The sequence below is a fragment of the Neophocaena asiaeorientalis genome, unplaced genomic scaffold, assembly GCF_003031525.2.
Source record: "Neophocaena asiaeorientalis asiaeorientalis breed wild unplaced genomic scaffold, Neophocaena_asiaeorientalis_V1.1 scaffold77, whole genome shotgun sequence".
Taxonomy (NCBI): Eukaryota; Metazoa; Chordata; class Mammalia; order Artiodactyla; family Phocoenidae; genus Neophocaena; species Neophocaena asiaeorientalis.
This window is the reverse complement of record NW_020174645.1, coordinates 4,839,409-4,857,086: the sequence shown is the minus strand read 5'-3', so window position 1 is coordinate 4,857,086 and position 17,678 is coordinate 4,839,409. Positions and strand designations below refer to the sequence as shown.

Sequence of the window (17,678 nt, the reverse complement as noted above, 5' to 3'; positions counted from 1 at the left end):
TTTTTGGTGACTCTCTTTCATGGTAGGGTTTTTTTCTCTGTGTGACTTTGATTTTTCTTATATTAGGGGGTGTAGGGCTTTCTTGCTTTGTGTCCAGACCTCTGTGAGCAACCCAGGCTCATTTCACCAGTTTTGTGTGGCTGCCTTGTTTTCTTCCTCAGACCCTAGGCAAGTGCCTTATACTTGCCACACCCTGAGCTTGGGGTGGGATGAAGCCAGGCCTGCTTCCCTGGCTAGGAGTGTGGTCATGCATGGGCTTCCATCACTTGCTTTTTTAAATTTGTTTTTTGTCTATTACTGAAACTTTTTTTTAAACTTCTAATTTATTTTTTTTAATTGAAGTGTAGTTGATTTACAATGCTGTGCCGATTTTCTATTACTTTTTATTAGTGGCATCTGTTAGCCTGGATATAGTACTGCTTTTTTTCTTTGTTAGGACAAAATTTTTTAATTGACATGAAATTTATGGAACATACAATTACCCGTTTTACAGTCCACAGTTCAGTGGCATTTAGTCCATTCACAGTGTTGTGCAACCACCACCTCTGTCTAGTTCCAGAACATTTTCACCATCTCTAAAGAAATTCCCATGCCCATTAAACAGCAATTACTCCCTACTTCCCCTCCCTCCAGCCTCTGACAACCATCAGTCTATTTTCTGTCTCTGTGAATTTACCTATTGTGGGTACTTCACGTAAATGCAGTCATATAGTATGTGGCCTTTGTGTCTGGCTTCTTTCACTTAGCATCATATTTTCAAGGTTCATCTGTGTTGTAGAGTGTGTCAGTGCTTCATTCTTTTTTGTGGCTGAATCATATTCCATTGTGTGGATGGACCACATTTTGTGTATCCCATTCACCTGTGGATGGACATTTGGGTTGTTTCCACCTTTTGGTTCATGAAATAGTGCTTCTCTAAGTGTTGGTGTACAACTACTTTTTGAGTCCCCGTTTTCAGTTCTTCTGGGTCTATGCCTAGGAGTGGAATTGTGGGTCATGTAGTATTTGGATCAGTTTTTGCTTGGGCTTCTGCACCGTTTGTCCTTTGGGTCACGGGGCTCCAATCCCTGCTCACAGCTAGAAGCTTCCTCCCTGTCCCAGGCTGGGGTGGAGAGTTTTGCTTTTGAGTGTAGCTGTGTATTTTAGAATATTTAGCTATGCTTCCTCTATCATTCCTATATATTTGGAAAGGAGTGTATGCACTCACTCTGCCCTCTTGCCTGGAAAGTCTTTTGACCTGAGTTGGTTTAAATCTGTCCCATGTTAAGGTGGGGTTTTGCCATACACACCTCGAGGTACCTGGGAACCTGTGTTGATGATAACATCGTGCATTTACAGGTTTGGATGTTGGTTCAGAGAAAATGGATGTATCTGGAAAGCATCTTTATCGGTGGAGATATCAGATCACAACTTCCAGATGAAGCAAAGAAGTTTGACAACATCGATAGAGTATTTAAAAGGGCAAGTGACTGGCTTCTATTTTAGTCTTGAAAGAAGAACAGTGATTTGAGATACTTTTACTTACATATTTGCGTGTAGTATTTTGTCTATTAGTAGCTTCTCAATTTTTTCTGTCATTGTATATGAACTTAATCTCTTCAGTAAAAATTTCTGTTTGATCTTAAGCCACTGGCCTATGGCACTAGAAGGTTTTCATATTTATTTTTTATTATAAAAGTAGTACTTGTGGGAATACCCTGGTGGTCCAGTGGCTAGGGCTCCGCGCTTCCACTTCAGGGAGTGTGGTTTCGATCCCTGGTCTGGGAACCAAGATCCCACATGACGCATGGCAAAAAAAAAGAGGAAAAAATAGTACTTCTGTAAAAAGCTTGGGAAGATGTAGAAAAGCAGGGAAAAATGTATCTTCCATAGTTCTATCGCCTTTAATATATATTTCTTTTATCTTTTTTGTATGTATATGGGTTAAAAACACACTAATAAAGATATTTTATATAATCGTATCTTATAATTTTCTCTTAATATTATAAGGAACATAGTTTATATTATGAAACTATCTGAGAAAATGTTTTAATGCCTTTATATGTTCTGGTGAGTGGCTTGACATTAATTTAGTTGATTATTGTCTAGTAACTGGACATCTTGTTTGAAGCGAAATTCTTTGCTTTCATAAATAATTTGCAGTTTGTGTCTAAAGTTTTTTCCATATTTAGGGTATCTTACGATAGATTGTTTACAAGTAAATTACCCATGAGAGACTATGCTCATTTTAAAGTCCTTCCAGAAAGGGTGGTACCAGTGGTCACTGCTGCTAGTAATTAGTGGGGCGAGGGTTTTCACCCAGCCCACCTGACCTCAAAGCCCAGGTACTCTGCTACTCAGCGATGCTGTTGTATTCTCCAGTTACGGGCAGCCAGCTCACGTTTTCTATCTCTTTTGTCCATTAGAGTTTATGATTTTTTTTCTTATCCATCTGCATAAGCTTTTTTTGAAACTTAAAAAAATTATGCAACAGATACCTATTCATTATATAGAAGGACTTAGACATTATAAAAAAGCAAAAAAAAAAGAAAGGAAAAAATAGCTACAATCGCATGCCCAAGATAAACATTTCAATAGTTCAACATGTATCTTTCCAGAGTTTGTTAATTCCTACGTAAACATATCAATAAATATGTAATTATTCTATGAAATAGGATCATTCTTATCAGTATGATCTTTTTAAAATTTAACATCCTCATCATATATTTCAATAAATAAACATCTAAATTGTCACAGCAAATTTGGACCTGATTCCCTCTCGTTGGACATTTAGGCTAGTTCCTTTTCTTTCTTTTCCTTTCTTATCATTATGTTTTTGCCATTATATAGAGTGGGGAATATTCAGGTGCAAACAAATTGCTCAGAGTGAAACTGCTGGCTTTATTCATCCAGCAAATGCTGATGGAGGGTCTGCTGTGTGCAGACACTGTTGTAGGCACTTGGGGAAACACTGAACAAAAGACAGAAAGATCTCTACGCAGGGCAGCTGACCTTCTAGCGGGAAGATGGAAAAAAAATAAACCTCGGAAATAAGTAAGTTATGTATATATAGTACGTTAGAAAGTATTTACTTATTTATTTTGAATTTTTAAAATAGATATCTATCTATCTATCTATCTATTTATTTAGCTGCGCCGGGTCTTAGTTGTGGCACGCAGGATGTTTGTTGCCGCATGTGGGATTTTAGTTGCGGCACGTGGGATCTAGTTCCCTGACTAGGGATTGAACCCCGGGCCCCCTGCATCGGGAGAGTGGAGTTTTAGCCACTGGGCCACCAGGGAAGTCCCTGAAGGTGCTTATTTAAACACTTAACAGTTTTTGCCAATTTGGCCTCCCTGAAGGCGGGGGTTCTGGTTTGTCGGGTTTGCTCTGTTGTGCCTGGACCCTGGCAGATGCCCACCCGGGACAGGAGCCGGGCTCCCGCTTCCCTGGCTTGACAGCTGTCCTCTTGACTTTGTCCAGATCATGGGCGAGACCTTGAAAGACCCCGTGATCAAGAGATGCTGTGAGGCCCCGAACCGCCTCAGAGAGCTGCAGAACATCAGCGAGGGCCTGGAGAGGTGCCAGAAGAGCCTGAACGACTACTTGGATTCCAAGAGGAATGCCTTCCCCAGGTTCTTCTTCATTTCTGATGACGAGTTGCTCAGCATCCTGGGCAGCAGTGACCCCCTCTGCGTCCAGGAGCACGTGATCAAGGTCAGCCCCCCCGGGGCTCCCAGGGGAGAGGTGGCGTAAGCTCTGTAACTGCAGCTTGCTGTATTCAAGTCTTCTACACAGTTCGGTTCAACCCAGGGGTTGAAGACTGTGAACCGCTGCTGGGGTTTTTATCTGAAACGTAAATCTGATGAAATCCACTGTAGTCTGAAGTCACACCAGCACTCAGCTGCTATCTGTTGCGCTTTTTCCACAGTCCCCCAAACAACATTTTTTGGAGAAACTAAAGCAATACAGGAATACACAAAGACTAATATAATAAGCAGAAAGACAATACAGGATAGTGGTATAGCTCATCCAGCCAGGTGTCTGAGTTCAAATCCTGACTCTACATGGATTTGCTGTGTGACCTTTGGCAAGTTACTTAACCTCTCTGGGCATCAGTTTTCTTCTCTGTAAATGCAGATAACTCCAATTATAAAAATGTATAATGATAAAGATTAAATGGGTTAATATTTGTAAAGTACTTAGAACAGTGCCTGACTTACAGTGTTGGCTAAAGGACCTTATCTACCACCCAGAATTGACACTCTTATTACCAGTTAGTCATATTTGCTTTGTCTCTTATTTTGTAAAATAAATTTGTAGAGATAAAGTTGACATACTCTTCATTCCATCCCCGTTCACAGTTCTTCCTCCACTTTCAAGAGGCAGCCACTATCATGGCTATGATGTAATTCCTTCCAACCCATGTTTTCATACTTTTACATAAACTTATGTATATCTGTGAGCGATATTGAATGGCAGGAAACACAGCAGACAAAACTGTCTCTTGTAATGGAGAATCAGAGCTGGGCCAGGAGTAATCTTTGGTCAACTAATCAAAGCTCTATATTTAGTATCAACCCAGAGCAAGGTTTCTCAGCCTTGGCAGTATTGGCATCTTGGGCCAAATAACTTTTTTCTCTCTCTGTGTGTATATGTGTGTGTGTCGGGGGTGGGAGTGGGGGGCTGTCCTGTGCATTGTAGGATGTTCAGCAGCATCCCTGACCTCTACCCAAAAGATGCCAGGAGCATCCCTCTCCAGCTATGACGACCAAAAATGTCTCCAGACGGCACGGGGCAAAATCATCCGTGGTGGAGAACTAGTGTTTTCGAGCAATTCCTTTATTCCAGATAAATAAAGCACTAAGGATCAAGTACTTAATGCAATACTTTTCCTTCGATTAATGCTGATTTCAGCTGGTCCGTATATCCAGATACCTCTCCATATCAGCATATACCCTAAAATCTCAAGTGTGTGTGTTGGGGGGGGGGAGTCTGTCTTCTCTTTCTTTCTTTTTGTTTAATCTACCACCGACCTTTGCATAGTTGAGGATAAGCGAAAGTATCCAGTGAACGTTAGTCATTGAATGAATGGACATCTATTTAGCGTGTGGTCTCTGATGCTATTGCTGGCATCCTGGCAGCACTGATGTGTGATGAGGCACTGCAGGCTGTTCTTTGATTCCAGAACCCAGGGAAGGTATTACAGGGTGGCTTCTTCCACTGTATTGCAGATGTACGACAACATAGCACTGCTGAGGTTTAATGACTGGGACAGTGGAGAAAAACTGGTGTCTGCCATGATTTCAGCAGAAGGAGAGGTCATGGAGTTCCGGAAGATCATCCGGGCCGAGGGGCGCGTGGAGGACTGGATGACAGCAATTTTGAATGAAATGCGAAGAACTAATAGGCTAATTACCAAAGAGGCTATCTTTAGATACTGTGAAGACAGAACCAGGTAAGATTGTACATATGATTGTGTGTTACTTTATCATATTTATGGTCATAATGGATCAATTTTCAAGGTTTGGAGTAGATCAACTGACATTTCAAATGAGGTTTACTTTTCCTGCCGTAGCTAAATCAGCTGATGTATATCTGTCCTGTAAGGATCACCTCACATAGCACGTCTCAAAGTGTGGTCCCCGGACCGGCAGCATCAGGGTCCCTGGGAGCCTGTTAGAAATGCATATTCCTGGGCCCCATCCCAAACCTGCCCCAACAGAAATTCTCAACGGACTTCCCTGCTGGTCCAGTGGGTAAGACTTCATGCTCCCAATGCAGGGGGCCTGGGTTCAATCCCTGATTGGGGAACTAGATCCCACATGCGTGCCGCAACTAAGAGTTCACATGCTGCAACCAAGAAGTCCACATGCTGCAGCCAAGATCCCGCGTGCTGCAACTAAGGCTTGGTGCAGCCAAAACAAACAAACGAACGAATAAATATTAGAAAAAAGAAAAGAAATTCTCAGGGTGGGGCCCAGGGATCTGGGTTTTCACAATATCCCAGGGGATTCTGAGCTCAGGTGTGAGAACCTAGTGACCCACCAGAAACCAGGTGTTCATTCAGGTGGATTCTATGTGTAGGTGAATGGGTAAAGTTGTTTCTAAAGTAGTTGATGAATTTCAACCATTCTTTGATTTTTGTGGCCTAGAAGCTTCCAAGCACTGAGCTGAACCACGCCTGATCCTAGTGGCTAAGAGGGCTGAACTCAAAGCCCGTAAAGCATCTTTGGGTAACTTTCCAGGAGAGCTGTATATTTGGCAGGGCCTTTGTGCAGACACAAAGTCTTTATGAGAACACCGTCCTCTTGGTTTTGCTTGCTGCCTTTTTGATTTTACAGCCTGAAAATGTCTGTTTAAATTATTAGAACAGAGCATAATATTTGTCTGATTAGGATCCTGCTTTTTCTTAGGTTCTGCACCATATTAAAAAAATTGGTTTACCTCTTGATGTAATCAGGTGTCTATATATATATATACACACACATACATTCAGTGGTGTATTAGTAAACTAGCTCTCTGGGGAAAAAAAAGCTTTGCTGTAGAGCCTTTCCCAATTCCCATGGTGTAAATACTCCCACATATCTGATTTCAAGAAGGCTAAATGGAGGGAATTCCCTGGCGGTCCAGTGGTTAAGACTCTACCCTTTCACTGCCAAGGGCCTGGGTTCGGTCCCTGGTTGGGGAACTGAGAGCCAGCAAGCTGCGCGCCGTGGCCAAAATAAAAAAACAAAACAAAACGCTGAATGGAATAATGGTAAGAAGTTTATTGCAAAATTCCTGAATATTTGTCAGTTACCTCTCATGAGCTGATACGAGGTGGCCTTAACCCATCATGGGCTGTATTCATTCATTTTACTAGTGTTTGCTGGATTCCTGCTCTGGGCTAATCACTGTGCTTGATGCTCTTTCAACACTGAACTAGACAGAAACCACTGCCCTTCAGAAGTAGAGATCGCGGAATATCTAAAAATCTCTGCAATGTTCCCACATCGCATGAATTTTATATCTGCATTTATTCATTGTATTTGCCTCATAACTCCTACTTTGCCGGGGTGTTGCCATGCGTGACGTGTGGTTGGTGGAAGACAGAGTTAAGAGAATTCAACCTGATTAATTGGGAAATGTCTGAGCCACCCTTTCCTCACCTAAATAGCGCTCTGCTAAAGCGAACTTGTCGCTCCTAATGAAGGGGGTGAGTCACTGAGATGGTAATATTGATTTACGTGAGCGGACATGTTTCAGCATCACTGAGAGCGCAGGCCCAGGTGTACGTAGCCCCAGAGCACACCCGCTGCCCTGGGATTTGCCAAACACCACCATGTTCATCTTAGCTCTGCCCTGAACCACTTGATTTTCTCTGGTTATAGTGTTTCCACCTCTCCTGAATTCCTACTTCCCAGGTTTGTTGCCTTTCGCAAGATCCATCTTTGTTCATTTCAGTACCGTCGTCTGGACCTCCATCACCTTTGATACATCTCTCTTGTGTGTCGGGAACATAACTATACATACTATTTAGGTTTTAGAGGCACCGCACAATTTTAACACAAGACATTAAAGCAAAATACTTTTTATTGTTTTAAGTATTCTTTAAAATTTATTTTGCCATTAATTGTCCATCATCAAGATAATGACTCGTCATTTGCAGTCACTTTTACTGGATTGGAACTTATAGCTCTGGGTCCATTATTTTTTTAGGTACGATTTAGAAGAAAAGTTTGCCCTAATGTGTTTCAAGGCACTTACCAGCTTTGGAAATTAGTATGTCAGTAGGGGAAATCCAAGCGGCTGATAAACATGTGAAAAGAGGAAAGACTTCACTGGTCATCCAGGATCTGCAGATTAAGGCCGAATGAGATCTTGTTTTGTTCACCTTTCAGATTGGCAAAAAATGCAAAAGAATATAACGCCTAGTGCTGGAGAGGGTGTGGTGAGAAGGACAGCAGTATGCATGGCTGGTGGGGGGACGGATCGCTACAACGTTTTAAAGTAATTTGACTTTTCCTATTAAAATAAACTATCAAAAAAGTGCTTTTGTACTGGTCGCCCTGCACTCGGGATTCTGGTCCGTAACACTAGAAGCCGCTCTGACTCCTCAGGATGTGCGTAAAGCAGGGTTTCTCGCCATCGGTGCCGTTGACATCTGGGGCCGGATAATTCTTTGCTGTGGGAGACCGTCCTGTTTATTGTAGGATGTTTAGCAGCATCCCTGGTCTCTAGCACCCACTAGATGCCAGCAATACCCTTTCCCCGAGTTGTGACGACCAAAAATGCCTCCAGACAGTGACAGACAATGTAGAGAGATGTTTACCGTGGTATTGTTTGTATTGGCAAAAGAACTGGAAGCAACTTGAATAGACATCAGTGCGGAAACGTCTGCTTAAATTGCGATCCTTTGATGCCCTGAAATATCGTGCAGCTTTGACGAGGACCTGGTCAGACCTATGTCCGTTGACCTAGACGCATGCCCACTAGAACCAATAGGTGAGAAAAGCAAGGTGCGGTGTAGCCTGTGTTCCCTGATGCCGATTTTGGAGAAACAGCCCTCACAACCCCTTCTCCCCATATTTGTGTATCTTGAACTTTGAACAGGTTTGTATGAGAATGGAAAAGAGTGCCGAGTGACACTCAGGAAACTATAACAAGGAACCACGGGGGTGTGTGGTCAGAGATAATTAATTTTTTTGTTGGAATTTTTTTTTTTCTGCGGTACGCGGGCCTCTCACTGCTGCGGCCTCTTCCGTTGCGGAGCACAGGCTCCGGACGCGCAGGCTCAGTGGCCGTGGCTCACGGGCCCAGCCGCTCTGCGGCATGGGGGATCTTCCCGTACCGGGGCACGAACCCGTATCCCCTGCATCGGCAGGCGGACTGTCAACCACTGCGCCACCAGGGAAGCCCAGAATTTTTAAAAATTAAAAAATTCTTACAGTATGCCCATAATGTTAAATAATTTTTAAACATCTGTAAAGACACATCTTTAAAGTGATCTGGCATCTTTTACACAGTCATGCACCTGTAACTTTTTCATGTGCATGTCTCTGTTGGCCTGGTGTTTTACTCTCTGACCAGAAGAGTTTTATTCTCCTTTGCTTACCTGCAGCTCATACTTTGCCTTCCCTATTCCAGATCACAGAAATAGATGTTTTTTTAAATGAAGTATAGTTGATTTACCATATTGTGTTAGTTTCAGGTGTACAGCAAAGTGATTCTATATACACACACTCATATATACATTCCTGATTCTTTTCCTTTATAGGTTACTACAAGATATTGAATATAATTCCCTGTGCTATACAGTAAATCCTGTTGCTTATCTATTTTATGTATATTGGTTCGTATCTGTTAATCCCATACTCCTAATTTATTTCCCGCCTTCCTGTTTAGTAACCATAAGTTTGTTTTCTATGTCTGAGTCTGTTTCTGTTTCATAAATAAGTTCATTTGTATTATTTTTTAGATTCCACATATAAGTGATATCATATGATGTTTGTCTTTGTCTGACTTACTTCACTGAGTATGATAATCTCTAGGTCCATCCATGTTGCTGCAAATGGCATTATCTCATTCTGTTTTATGACTGAGTAATATTCCATTGTATTAGGTTGCGTCCATGGCCTGGCTGTTGTAAATAGTGCTGCTGTAAACATTGAGGTGCATATATCTTTTTGTTTTGGCTGCACCACGCAGCTTGTGGGATCTTAGTTCCCTGACCAGGGATCGAACCCACGCCCGCCGCAGTGGAAGCGTGGAGTGTTAACCACTGGACCGCCAGGGAAGTCCCCATATATCTTTTTGAATTAGAATTTTTGTCTTTTCCGGGTATCTGCCCAGGAGTGGGATTGCTGGATCATACGGTAACTCTATTTTTAGTTTTTGAAGAAGCCTCCATCCTGTTCTCTGTAGTGGCTGCACCAGTTTACATTCCCACCAACAGTGCAGGAGGGTTCCCTTCGTTCCACACCCTCTCCAGCGTTTATGTTTGTAGACTTTTTGATGATAGCCTTTCTGACCGGTGTGAGGTGGTACCTCATTGCAGTTTTGATTTGCATTTCTCTAGTAATTAGCATTGTTGAGCATCTTTTCATGTGCCTGTTGGCCATCTGTATGAAAGAAATAGATCCTTTTTTTAATATTTTAATTTTATTGGAGCATAGTTGACTTACAATGTTGTGTCTGCACAACATTGTAGCTTTAGTGTGTACAGCAAAGTGATTCAGTTATACATATACATATATTCATTCTTTTTTAGATTCTTGTCTCATACAGGTTATCACAGAATATTGGGTAGAGTTCCCTGTCCTTGTTGGTTATCTGTCTTACATATAGTAGTGTGTGTATGTCCATCCCAAGCTCCTGACTTATCACTCCCCCACAAGTTTCCCATTTGGTAACCATGAGTTTGTTTTTGATATCTATGTCTGCTTCTGTTTTGTAAATAAGTTCATTTGTATCCTTTTTAAAAATTAGATTCCACATATGAGTGCTGTCATATGGTATTTGTCTTTCTCTGTGTGACTTGTTTCGCTTAGTATGATAATCTCTAGGTCCATCCACGTTGCTGCAAATGGCATTATCTCATTCTTTTTATGGCTGAGTAGTATTCCATTGTATAAATGGACCACATCTTCTTTACCCATTCCTCTGTTGATGGACATCTAGGTTGCTTCCACGTCTTGGCTACTGTAAATTGTGCAGCACTGAACATTGGGGTGCATGTATCCTTCCGGATTATGGTTTTTTCCAGGTATATGTCTAGGAGTGGGATTGCTGGGTCATATGGTAGTTCTATTTTAAGTTTTTTAAAGGAAGCTCCATACTGTTCTCCATAGTAGCTGTACCAATTTACAACAGTGTACAGCAGGATTTCCTTTTGAAAGAATTAGATTCTTGACAGGACCGTTTTTGGTCCCAATCCTGGGAGAATCTCGTTGAAGGTGTGCTTTTCCCTTAGGGTCGACTGGATGCTCCTGTACCAAGGGATGGTGGTGCTGGCCGCCAGCCAGGTGTGGTGGACCTGGGAAGTGGAAGATGTCTTCCGCAAAGTGCAGCAAGGGGAGAAGCAGGCCATGAAGAACTACGGCCAGAAGATGCACCGGCAGATTGATGAGCTGGTCACTCGGATCACCACGTCCTTAAGCAGAAACGACAGAAAGAAATACAACACCGTCCTCATCATCGACGTACACGCCCGAGATATAGTTGACTCTTTCATACGGGGCAGGTAGGGACCTGCCTAGGGCACTGGCGTCTTGAGACCTGTCTTTTGTCGTCCTCTGGCCTCTCTCAGCATCTCTCCTTCCTCTCCCTTGTCCACCTTCTGCTGCATCTCTTTCTCTCTTCACTTATCCCCCGTTGCTCACCTTCCAGCATTCTCGAGGCCCAGGAGTTCGAATGGGAAAGTCAGCTGCGGTTTTACTGGGACCGAGAACCAGATGAGCTGAACATCCGCCAGTGCACGGGGACCTTCAGCTACGGCTACGAGTACATGGGTTTGAACGGGAGGCTGGTTATCACGCCCCTTACGGACCGGATTTACCTGACTCTCACTCAGGTGATTGGCAGCCTGGGTCTCTTGGTGATCGTTCACCTGGGGTTATGTGTTTTTCTCTAAGGGTGACTATGTTAATTGTGATGGTGTACTGGGTTGACCAGTGTCCCCTACCCTGCCCCAAATTCAGGTCTGCTCGGAAGCTTGGATGTGACCTTATTTAGAATTAGGGTCTTGGCAGATCGAATTAGTTAAGGATTGGGGTGAGAACATCCTGGACTAGGGCCCTAATACCAGTGACTGATGTCTTGTAAGAAGAGAAGAGAACACAGAGACACAGAGAAAGTGATGTGAAGAGGGAGGCAGAGACGGGAGGGATGCGGCCACAAGCCAGGGACACCTGGGGCCACCAGAAGCTGGAAGAGGCCAGGAAGGATCCTCCCCTGGAGCCTTCGGAAGGAGTGTGGCCCTACCCACACCTTGATTTCAGACTTTTAGCCTCCAGAACTGTGAAAGAATACATTTCTGTTGTTTTAAGCCAGCCAGTTTGTGGTACTTTGTTACGGCAGCCCTAGGAAGTTAATGCTGAGAGTAAGGGATGTTACACTTTCAAAATCTATATAAAAGAGTTTCCATTTGGAATATGACCTATGTGCCACCTTTTGGGATTGGGCTGTTGCAAGTTCAGGCGGCCCCTAAAACCACCCTCTGGTTCAATAGTTTGCTAAAAGGAATGACAGAATTCAGTAAAGCCATTATGGTCCTGGTTATGGTTTTCGCAGCAAATGGATACAGATCAAAATCAACAATGGGGGAAGGCATAGGACAGGGTCCAGGAGCTTCCAGCCTTCAGTTTCCTCTCTGATGCAGCTGTCCAGACAGCATCATTTCCTCTGGCAGCTCTGTGTGGCCGCACGTGTGAAGTCCTGCCACCCACGGAAGCCCACCGAGCCTTGGTGGCCAGCTCTTTAACTGGGGGCTTGTCATGCAGACATGACTGACCCCCTGAATGATTGCCCTTAGTCTCCAGACCCTGCGGAAGTTGACCTGATGATACCATGTGGCCCAAGGCTCCCACCATAAATCACATTGTTAGACTGTCCAGCGTGGCCCAAGGTCCCCAGATAAACAAGGACACCCTTCTCAGGCAGGGCATTCTGAGGGCTTAGGGGTCAGCTCCTAGGATCTAGAGACAAAGGGCCAAACCTTTCTTTGGGCACAATTAATCCTTCCCTTCACAGATGTCCATGTTTCCATGAGCCTTAGCTCTGGGAACTGCTATAGGCACTGTGCTCAGGGTGGGTACAGAGTCCAGCATATTGCAGAGTCCCTGGTTCCTATATAATGGGGGGCCGGGTGGGCGGTGGTCAGTGGAGGTCAACGGAGAAAGACAGAAAAGAAATGTTAAACATGGTGACTGTCATGTGACTTCCCTGGCGGTCCAGTGGTTAAGACTTCACCTTCCAATGCAGGGGGTGCAGGCTCGATCCCTGGTTGGGGAGCTGAGATCCCACATGCCTCAGGGCCAAAAAACCAAAACATAAAACAGAAGCAATATTGTAACAAATTCAGTAAAGACTTAAAAAAAAATGGTGACTGTCAGAAAAGGTGAGTGTGAACCGGTCCATTGCCATTTATATACTCCTGCACAGACTGTCACAAACTGGGAATTGACACCTGTTTCTTTCCGTGAATCAGACAACGTATGTTTTGCATTTGGCTTCTAACAGGCGCTGTCCATGTATCTGGGTGGGGCCCCTGCTGGCCCAGCAGGTACTGGCAAAACTGAGACCACCAAGGACCTGGCCAAAGCCTTGGGCTTGCTCTGTGTTGTAACCAACTGCGGCGAAGGCATGGATTACAAAGTAAGGCCCTGGCATCACTTCTGGTACGGTCTTCTTAGGCGGAGAGCTAAAAGGGGGACAGCGTGGGAAGGCATTTTACTCCATACGCTTCCATGAGATGACATGGTGACAGCTGGAGGAACATAGTAGGAAACGTTTCACCATCACAGTCTAGGAACTTGGCTGTATCTCTTTGTTAGCAGCATGTAGGGCAAGAGTCCCAAACTAAATGCCCACTGGAGTCAGCTAGATAGTGTAAATGAATAAAGCAGCAGACAGACGATAGAGAGTGGTGGGGACTGTGGCCAACTGGAAAGCAAAGCTCCATCTAAAGGGGGGAGCCGCTATTGAGCTTAGGTAAATTGTTGCCACTTGGAAAAGTGGACCCACTCTTGTTAGATTTTCCAACATCTCAAGAGAAGCCAGAAATCTGGGTTTTTACGTTAAAATCCTTAATTTGTGAAATCCTTGAACTTAATTACAAAACAGAAATAGAGTCACAGATGTAGAAAACAAACTTACAGTTACCGGGGGAAAGGGGAGGAGGGATAAATTGGGAGATTGGGATGGACATATATACACTACTCTATATAAACTAGATAACTGGTAAGGACCTACTGTATAGCACAGGGAACTCTACTCGATACTCGGTAATGGCCTATATGGGAAAAGAATCTAAAAAAGAGTGTATGTATGTATATGTATAACTGATTCACTGTGCTATACAGCAGAAACTAACACAACATTGTAAATCAACTATAGTCCAACACAAATTTTTTTAAAAAATCCTTTATTTGTGAAATCCTATGGGTGGTAGCTGGCCCACGAGAGGCCTTGGAAGTCTTGCCAGGAAGACCCACTACTGGGGTGGCTCTTCTCTGCCAATCTGATGAGCGTCATTTGCTTTTTTTATTTTTAAAATTTTTATTGGAGTAGAGTTGCTTTACAATGTTGTGTTAGTTTCTGCTGTACAGCAAAGTGAATCAGCTATACATATACATATATCCCCTCTTTTTTGGATTTCTTTCCCATTTCGGTCACTACAGAACACTGAGTAGAGTTCCCTGTGCTCTACAGTAGGTTCTGATTGTCGTTCGCTTTTAATTTAGAAAATGGTATCCATACATGGATTGCTTGCAGTTTTCAAGATGAAAATTGCCCTTGTCCTGACACTTCTTTCATCCCAGGCCGTCGGGAAGATTTTCTCGGGCATTGCTCAGTGTGGGGCTTGGGGCTGTTTTGACGAGTTTAATCGCATCGATGCCTCCGTGCTCTCAGTCATCTCGTCCCAGATCCAGACGATCCGAAACGCTCTGATCCATCAGTTGACCAGGTTCCAGGTGAGGATAAGTGTGAAGCCAGCCCGGATCGTGTCCCCAGGCTGGGAACGTGCTGAAGCACCAGGTGGTGGACAGTAGTCTATCCAGACCAGGTTCCCCCGAGATGAAGATTTGCCCAACTTCTGCTTTCAAATGGAGATAATTGGGTTTCCCCCAATTATCAACATCTTTGCTAATTAAGGACTGTAATAGTCTAAGAACTTGAAAATAATTCCAGACATGGGATTCATAGTTATAGACGGGTAGGGCAGGATTCTCAAATAAGTGATGTGTAAGACCCCCTTTCAAGGTCAAAAGATATTCTTCCCAAATTTGAGAAAAAATGACTTAAAGAAGAAAAATCAACGTTCCATCCAATCAAAACATCTTCAGTAGAAATTACCACGGTGAACAAGAAGGTTTGCCTTCGCACTTGGTAAAATTACGGCATTGTAACGAGGAAGATGATTAAGGTTGTTATCAAAGTGAAAAGGCAAACTTAAAAAATCGTTGAGAATTTACTAATCTCTCCCCGTCCAACAACACATTTGTAGACTCAAGTTTGGGCTGTCTGTATGAAGTTACATCAGATTAAACTGGTTGAGAATTTGGAGAAACAGGATCTTACGTAGTTTAGGTAGCCCAGAGTGAGTTCTCTGACAACAGGGACCAGAATGGCTGGACCGTTTCCCTACACTGTGATCCCAACTTGCTCTACTGCTCCTCCGGCCGCTGTCCTTGCCCCTGCGTGCCCTGAACACTTGTCACTTTATGCCACTTGCTCCACAGACATTCCACGCCCTGGGACACCATATGCATCCCTGTCTGCTTGGAATTGTCCTTTTTTCTCCTTCACCTGAAAACTCCTGTACATCCTCAAAGGCCCCACAGAGCCTCATTGGGAAATTCAGGACCCAAATTCAGCATGGGTTGGTGAGGATTCCATTGTGGGCACCTCTGCGGCCCTGCACCCCACCTGCTTTCTCCCTGGACCTCAGGGCTCATGGTCAAGAGATTATGTAAACTGGGTACTGTTAAACATTTGAGGATTCTGGATGGATTTCTACTAATTAGTTCTTCTGAAACATTTTAGGGCTGAGCTTACTACTCCCATGGGAGACACATTGAGCCTGCAATGTGTTTGGGTTTCTAGAAGCTGTTTTGTTTTGTTTTGTGTTTTTGGCCGTGCTGTGTGGCATGCAGGATGCGGGATCTTAGTTCCCTGACCGGGGACAGAACCCACGCCCCCTGCAGTGGAAGTGTGGACTCTTAGCCACTGGACCACCAGGGAAGTCCCTAGAAGCCTGTGTTTTTAAGAGCAGGATAGCCACTGGACCACCAGGGAAGTCCCTAGAAGCCTGTGTTTTTAAGAGCAGGACTGTGTCTTGTCTCCAGAGGTTGATCTGGGACTCACATGAGATACTGAGGCGTGGGTGAGTGTAGTCTCAGTGCAGACTTGAGAGACAAGACAGCAGCCTCCATCTCTGGGGAGCATCAGCTCTCAGGCTGGGCTGCGCTCTTGTCACTGAGGAGGCTGTGCCTTATAAAAATAAAACATCTGTCGTCTGTCTCTCTGGCGGACCATGAAAAGAAATAAAACAGTAAAATCTTAGTAGAGAGGAAAGTTAAGACAGTTGAAATTCAACTGTAGGCTAAAGAGACTCAAAATATAGAGATTTCTGCATTTTGTTGGTCCATGGGGCCCCTGGAGGACACAGGCTGGTTTCATGAATGATGCTGAGGTAGGATTCTGTCGGAAGGGTCCAGGTGACACCCAGGCAGCCAGACCAGCATGAAGGTGGGAATGGGGAGAGAAGTGACAGCTAACATGAATGAAGGTCCACTTTGTGCAAAGCAGTGGGCTGGGTGCTCTTGAATATGTTGTCTCGTTTAACTGCCACAACCTTGCAGAGAAGGAAACAGAGACTCAGAGAGGGTAAGTGACCTGTTGGAGGTCACACAGTGCCTCGAATCAACCCCCGGCTGCACACTTCCCCAACATCAGCTACTTCTCAAGTGGACAGACCCTTGATTCACATCAGAGTTTGGGGGTCGGCTGAGGCTGGCACCCCAGAACATTGAGGCCGTAAGCACGAGGACTCTGCATTTATCACTGGGAAAGGGCAAGAGACAGATGGTGGTGTCTGTCTTGTACCCATGAAAGGAAGAGCCATGTGGCTCCCCAGGCCTCCTTGCCCCATGGTAGACTGGCCAGCAGCATAATCCTTCCTTCCTTTCCTCTCGTCCCCTAGTTTGAAGGGCAGGAGATCTCCCTGGACTCGAGAATGGGCATCTTCATCACCATGAACCCCGGCTACGCCGGCCGCACGGAACTGCCCGAGTCAGTGAAGGCCCTGTTCCGGCCCGTGGTGGTGATTGTGCCTGACCTGCAGCAGATCTGTGAGATCATGCTGTTCTCCGAGGGCTTCTTCTGGGCCAAGGTGAGGTCCCTTACCGCCAGGCGTCTCTGCACCCGCCTGGGTCTGCTCGCAGATGGGGGCCCTGGGACATTTTCCTTCCGTGTGGCTTTTCAGATTGTTTTGCTTTCTCTCTCTCCCTTTTCTCTGTCTCTCTGTCTCTTTCTCTTTTTTAAAGCTGGGAGTGCATCATTTTTTTAAATGAAGTTAATTTATTTGGCCACATTGTGCTGCATGCAGAATCTTAGTTCCCCCACCAGGGACTGAACCTGGTGCCCCCTGCAGTGGAAGTGTGGAGTCTTAACCACTGGACCACCAGGGAAGTCCTCCCTTTCTCTCTTTTTAAAATTATAACTTTTATTTTGGAATCATTTGACTCACAAGAGATGGCAGCGGTAGTCCAGAGAGTTCCAGGTACCGCTCATCCAGCTTCCCGCAGTGATAACATCAAAACCAGGAAACTGGGGCTTCCCTGGTGGTCCAGTGGTTAAGACTTCGCGCTCCCAATGCAGGGGGCCTGGGTTTGACCCCCGGTCGGGCAACTGGATCCCACATGCAGCACCTAAAAAATAAGATCCTGCATGCTGCAACTAAGACCCGGTGCAGCCAAATAAATAAATAAATATGT

General features: G+C 44.5%; 1 protein-coding gene across 1 annotated transcript in view; it reads left to right on the top strand.

The window, feature by feature from the left end:
* The window catches only part of DNAH10 (dynein axonemal heavy chain 10), a 148,662-nt gene that overhangs the window by 62,438 nt on the left and 68,546 nt on the right, over positions 1 to 17,678 (top strand). Inside the window, exons 27-34 of the mRNA XM_024758684.1 lie at positions 1,339 to 1,461; positions 3,463 to 3,696; positions 5,214 to 5,437; positions 10,934 to 11,203; positions 11,350 to 11,533; positions 13,201 to 13,335; positions 14,502 to 14,654; positions 16,886 to 17,074. Of these exons, the coding sequence (XP_024614452.1) occupies positions 1,339 to 1,461; positions 3,463 to 3,696; positions 5,214 to 5,437; positions 10,934 to 11,203; positions 11,350 to 11,533; positions 13,201 to 13,335; positions 14,502 to 14,654; positions 16,886 to 17,074 (1,512 nt within the window). The remainder of the gene's footprint in view (positions 1 to 1,338; positions 1,462 to 3,462; positions 3,697 to 5,213; positions 5,438 to 10,933; positions 11,204 to 11,349; positions 11,534 to 13,200; positions 13,336 to 14,501; positions 14,655 to 16,885; positions 17,075 to 17,678) is intronic.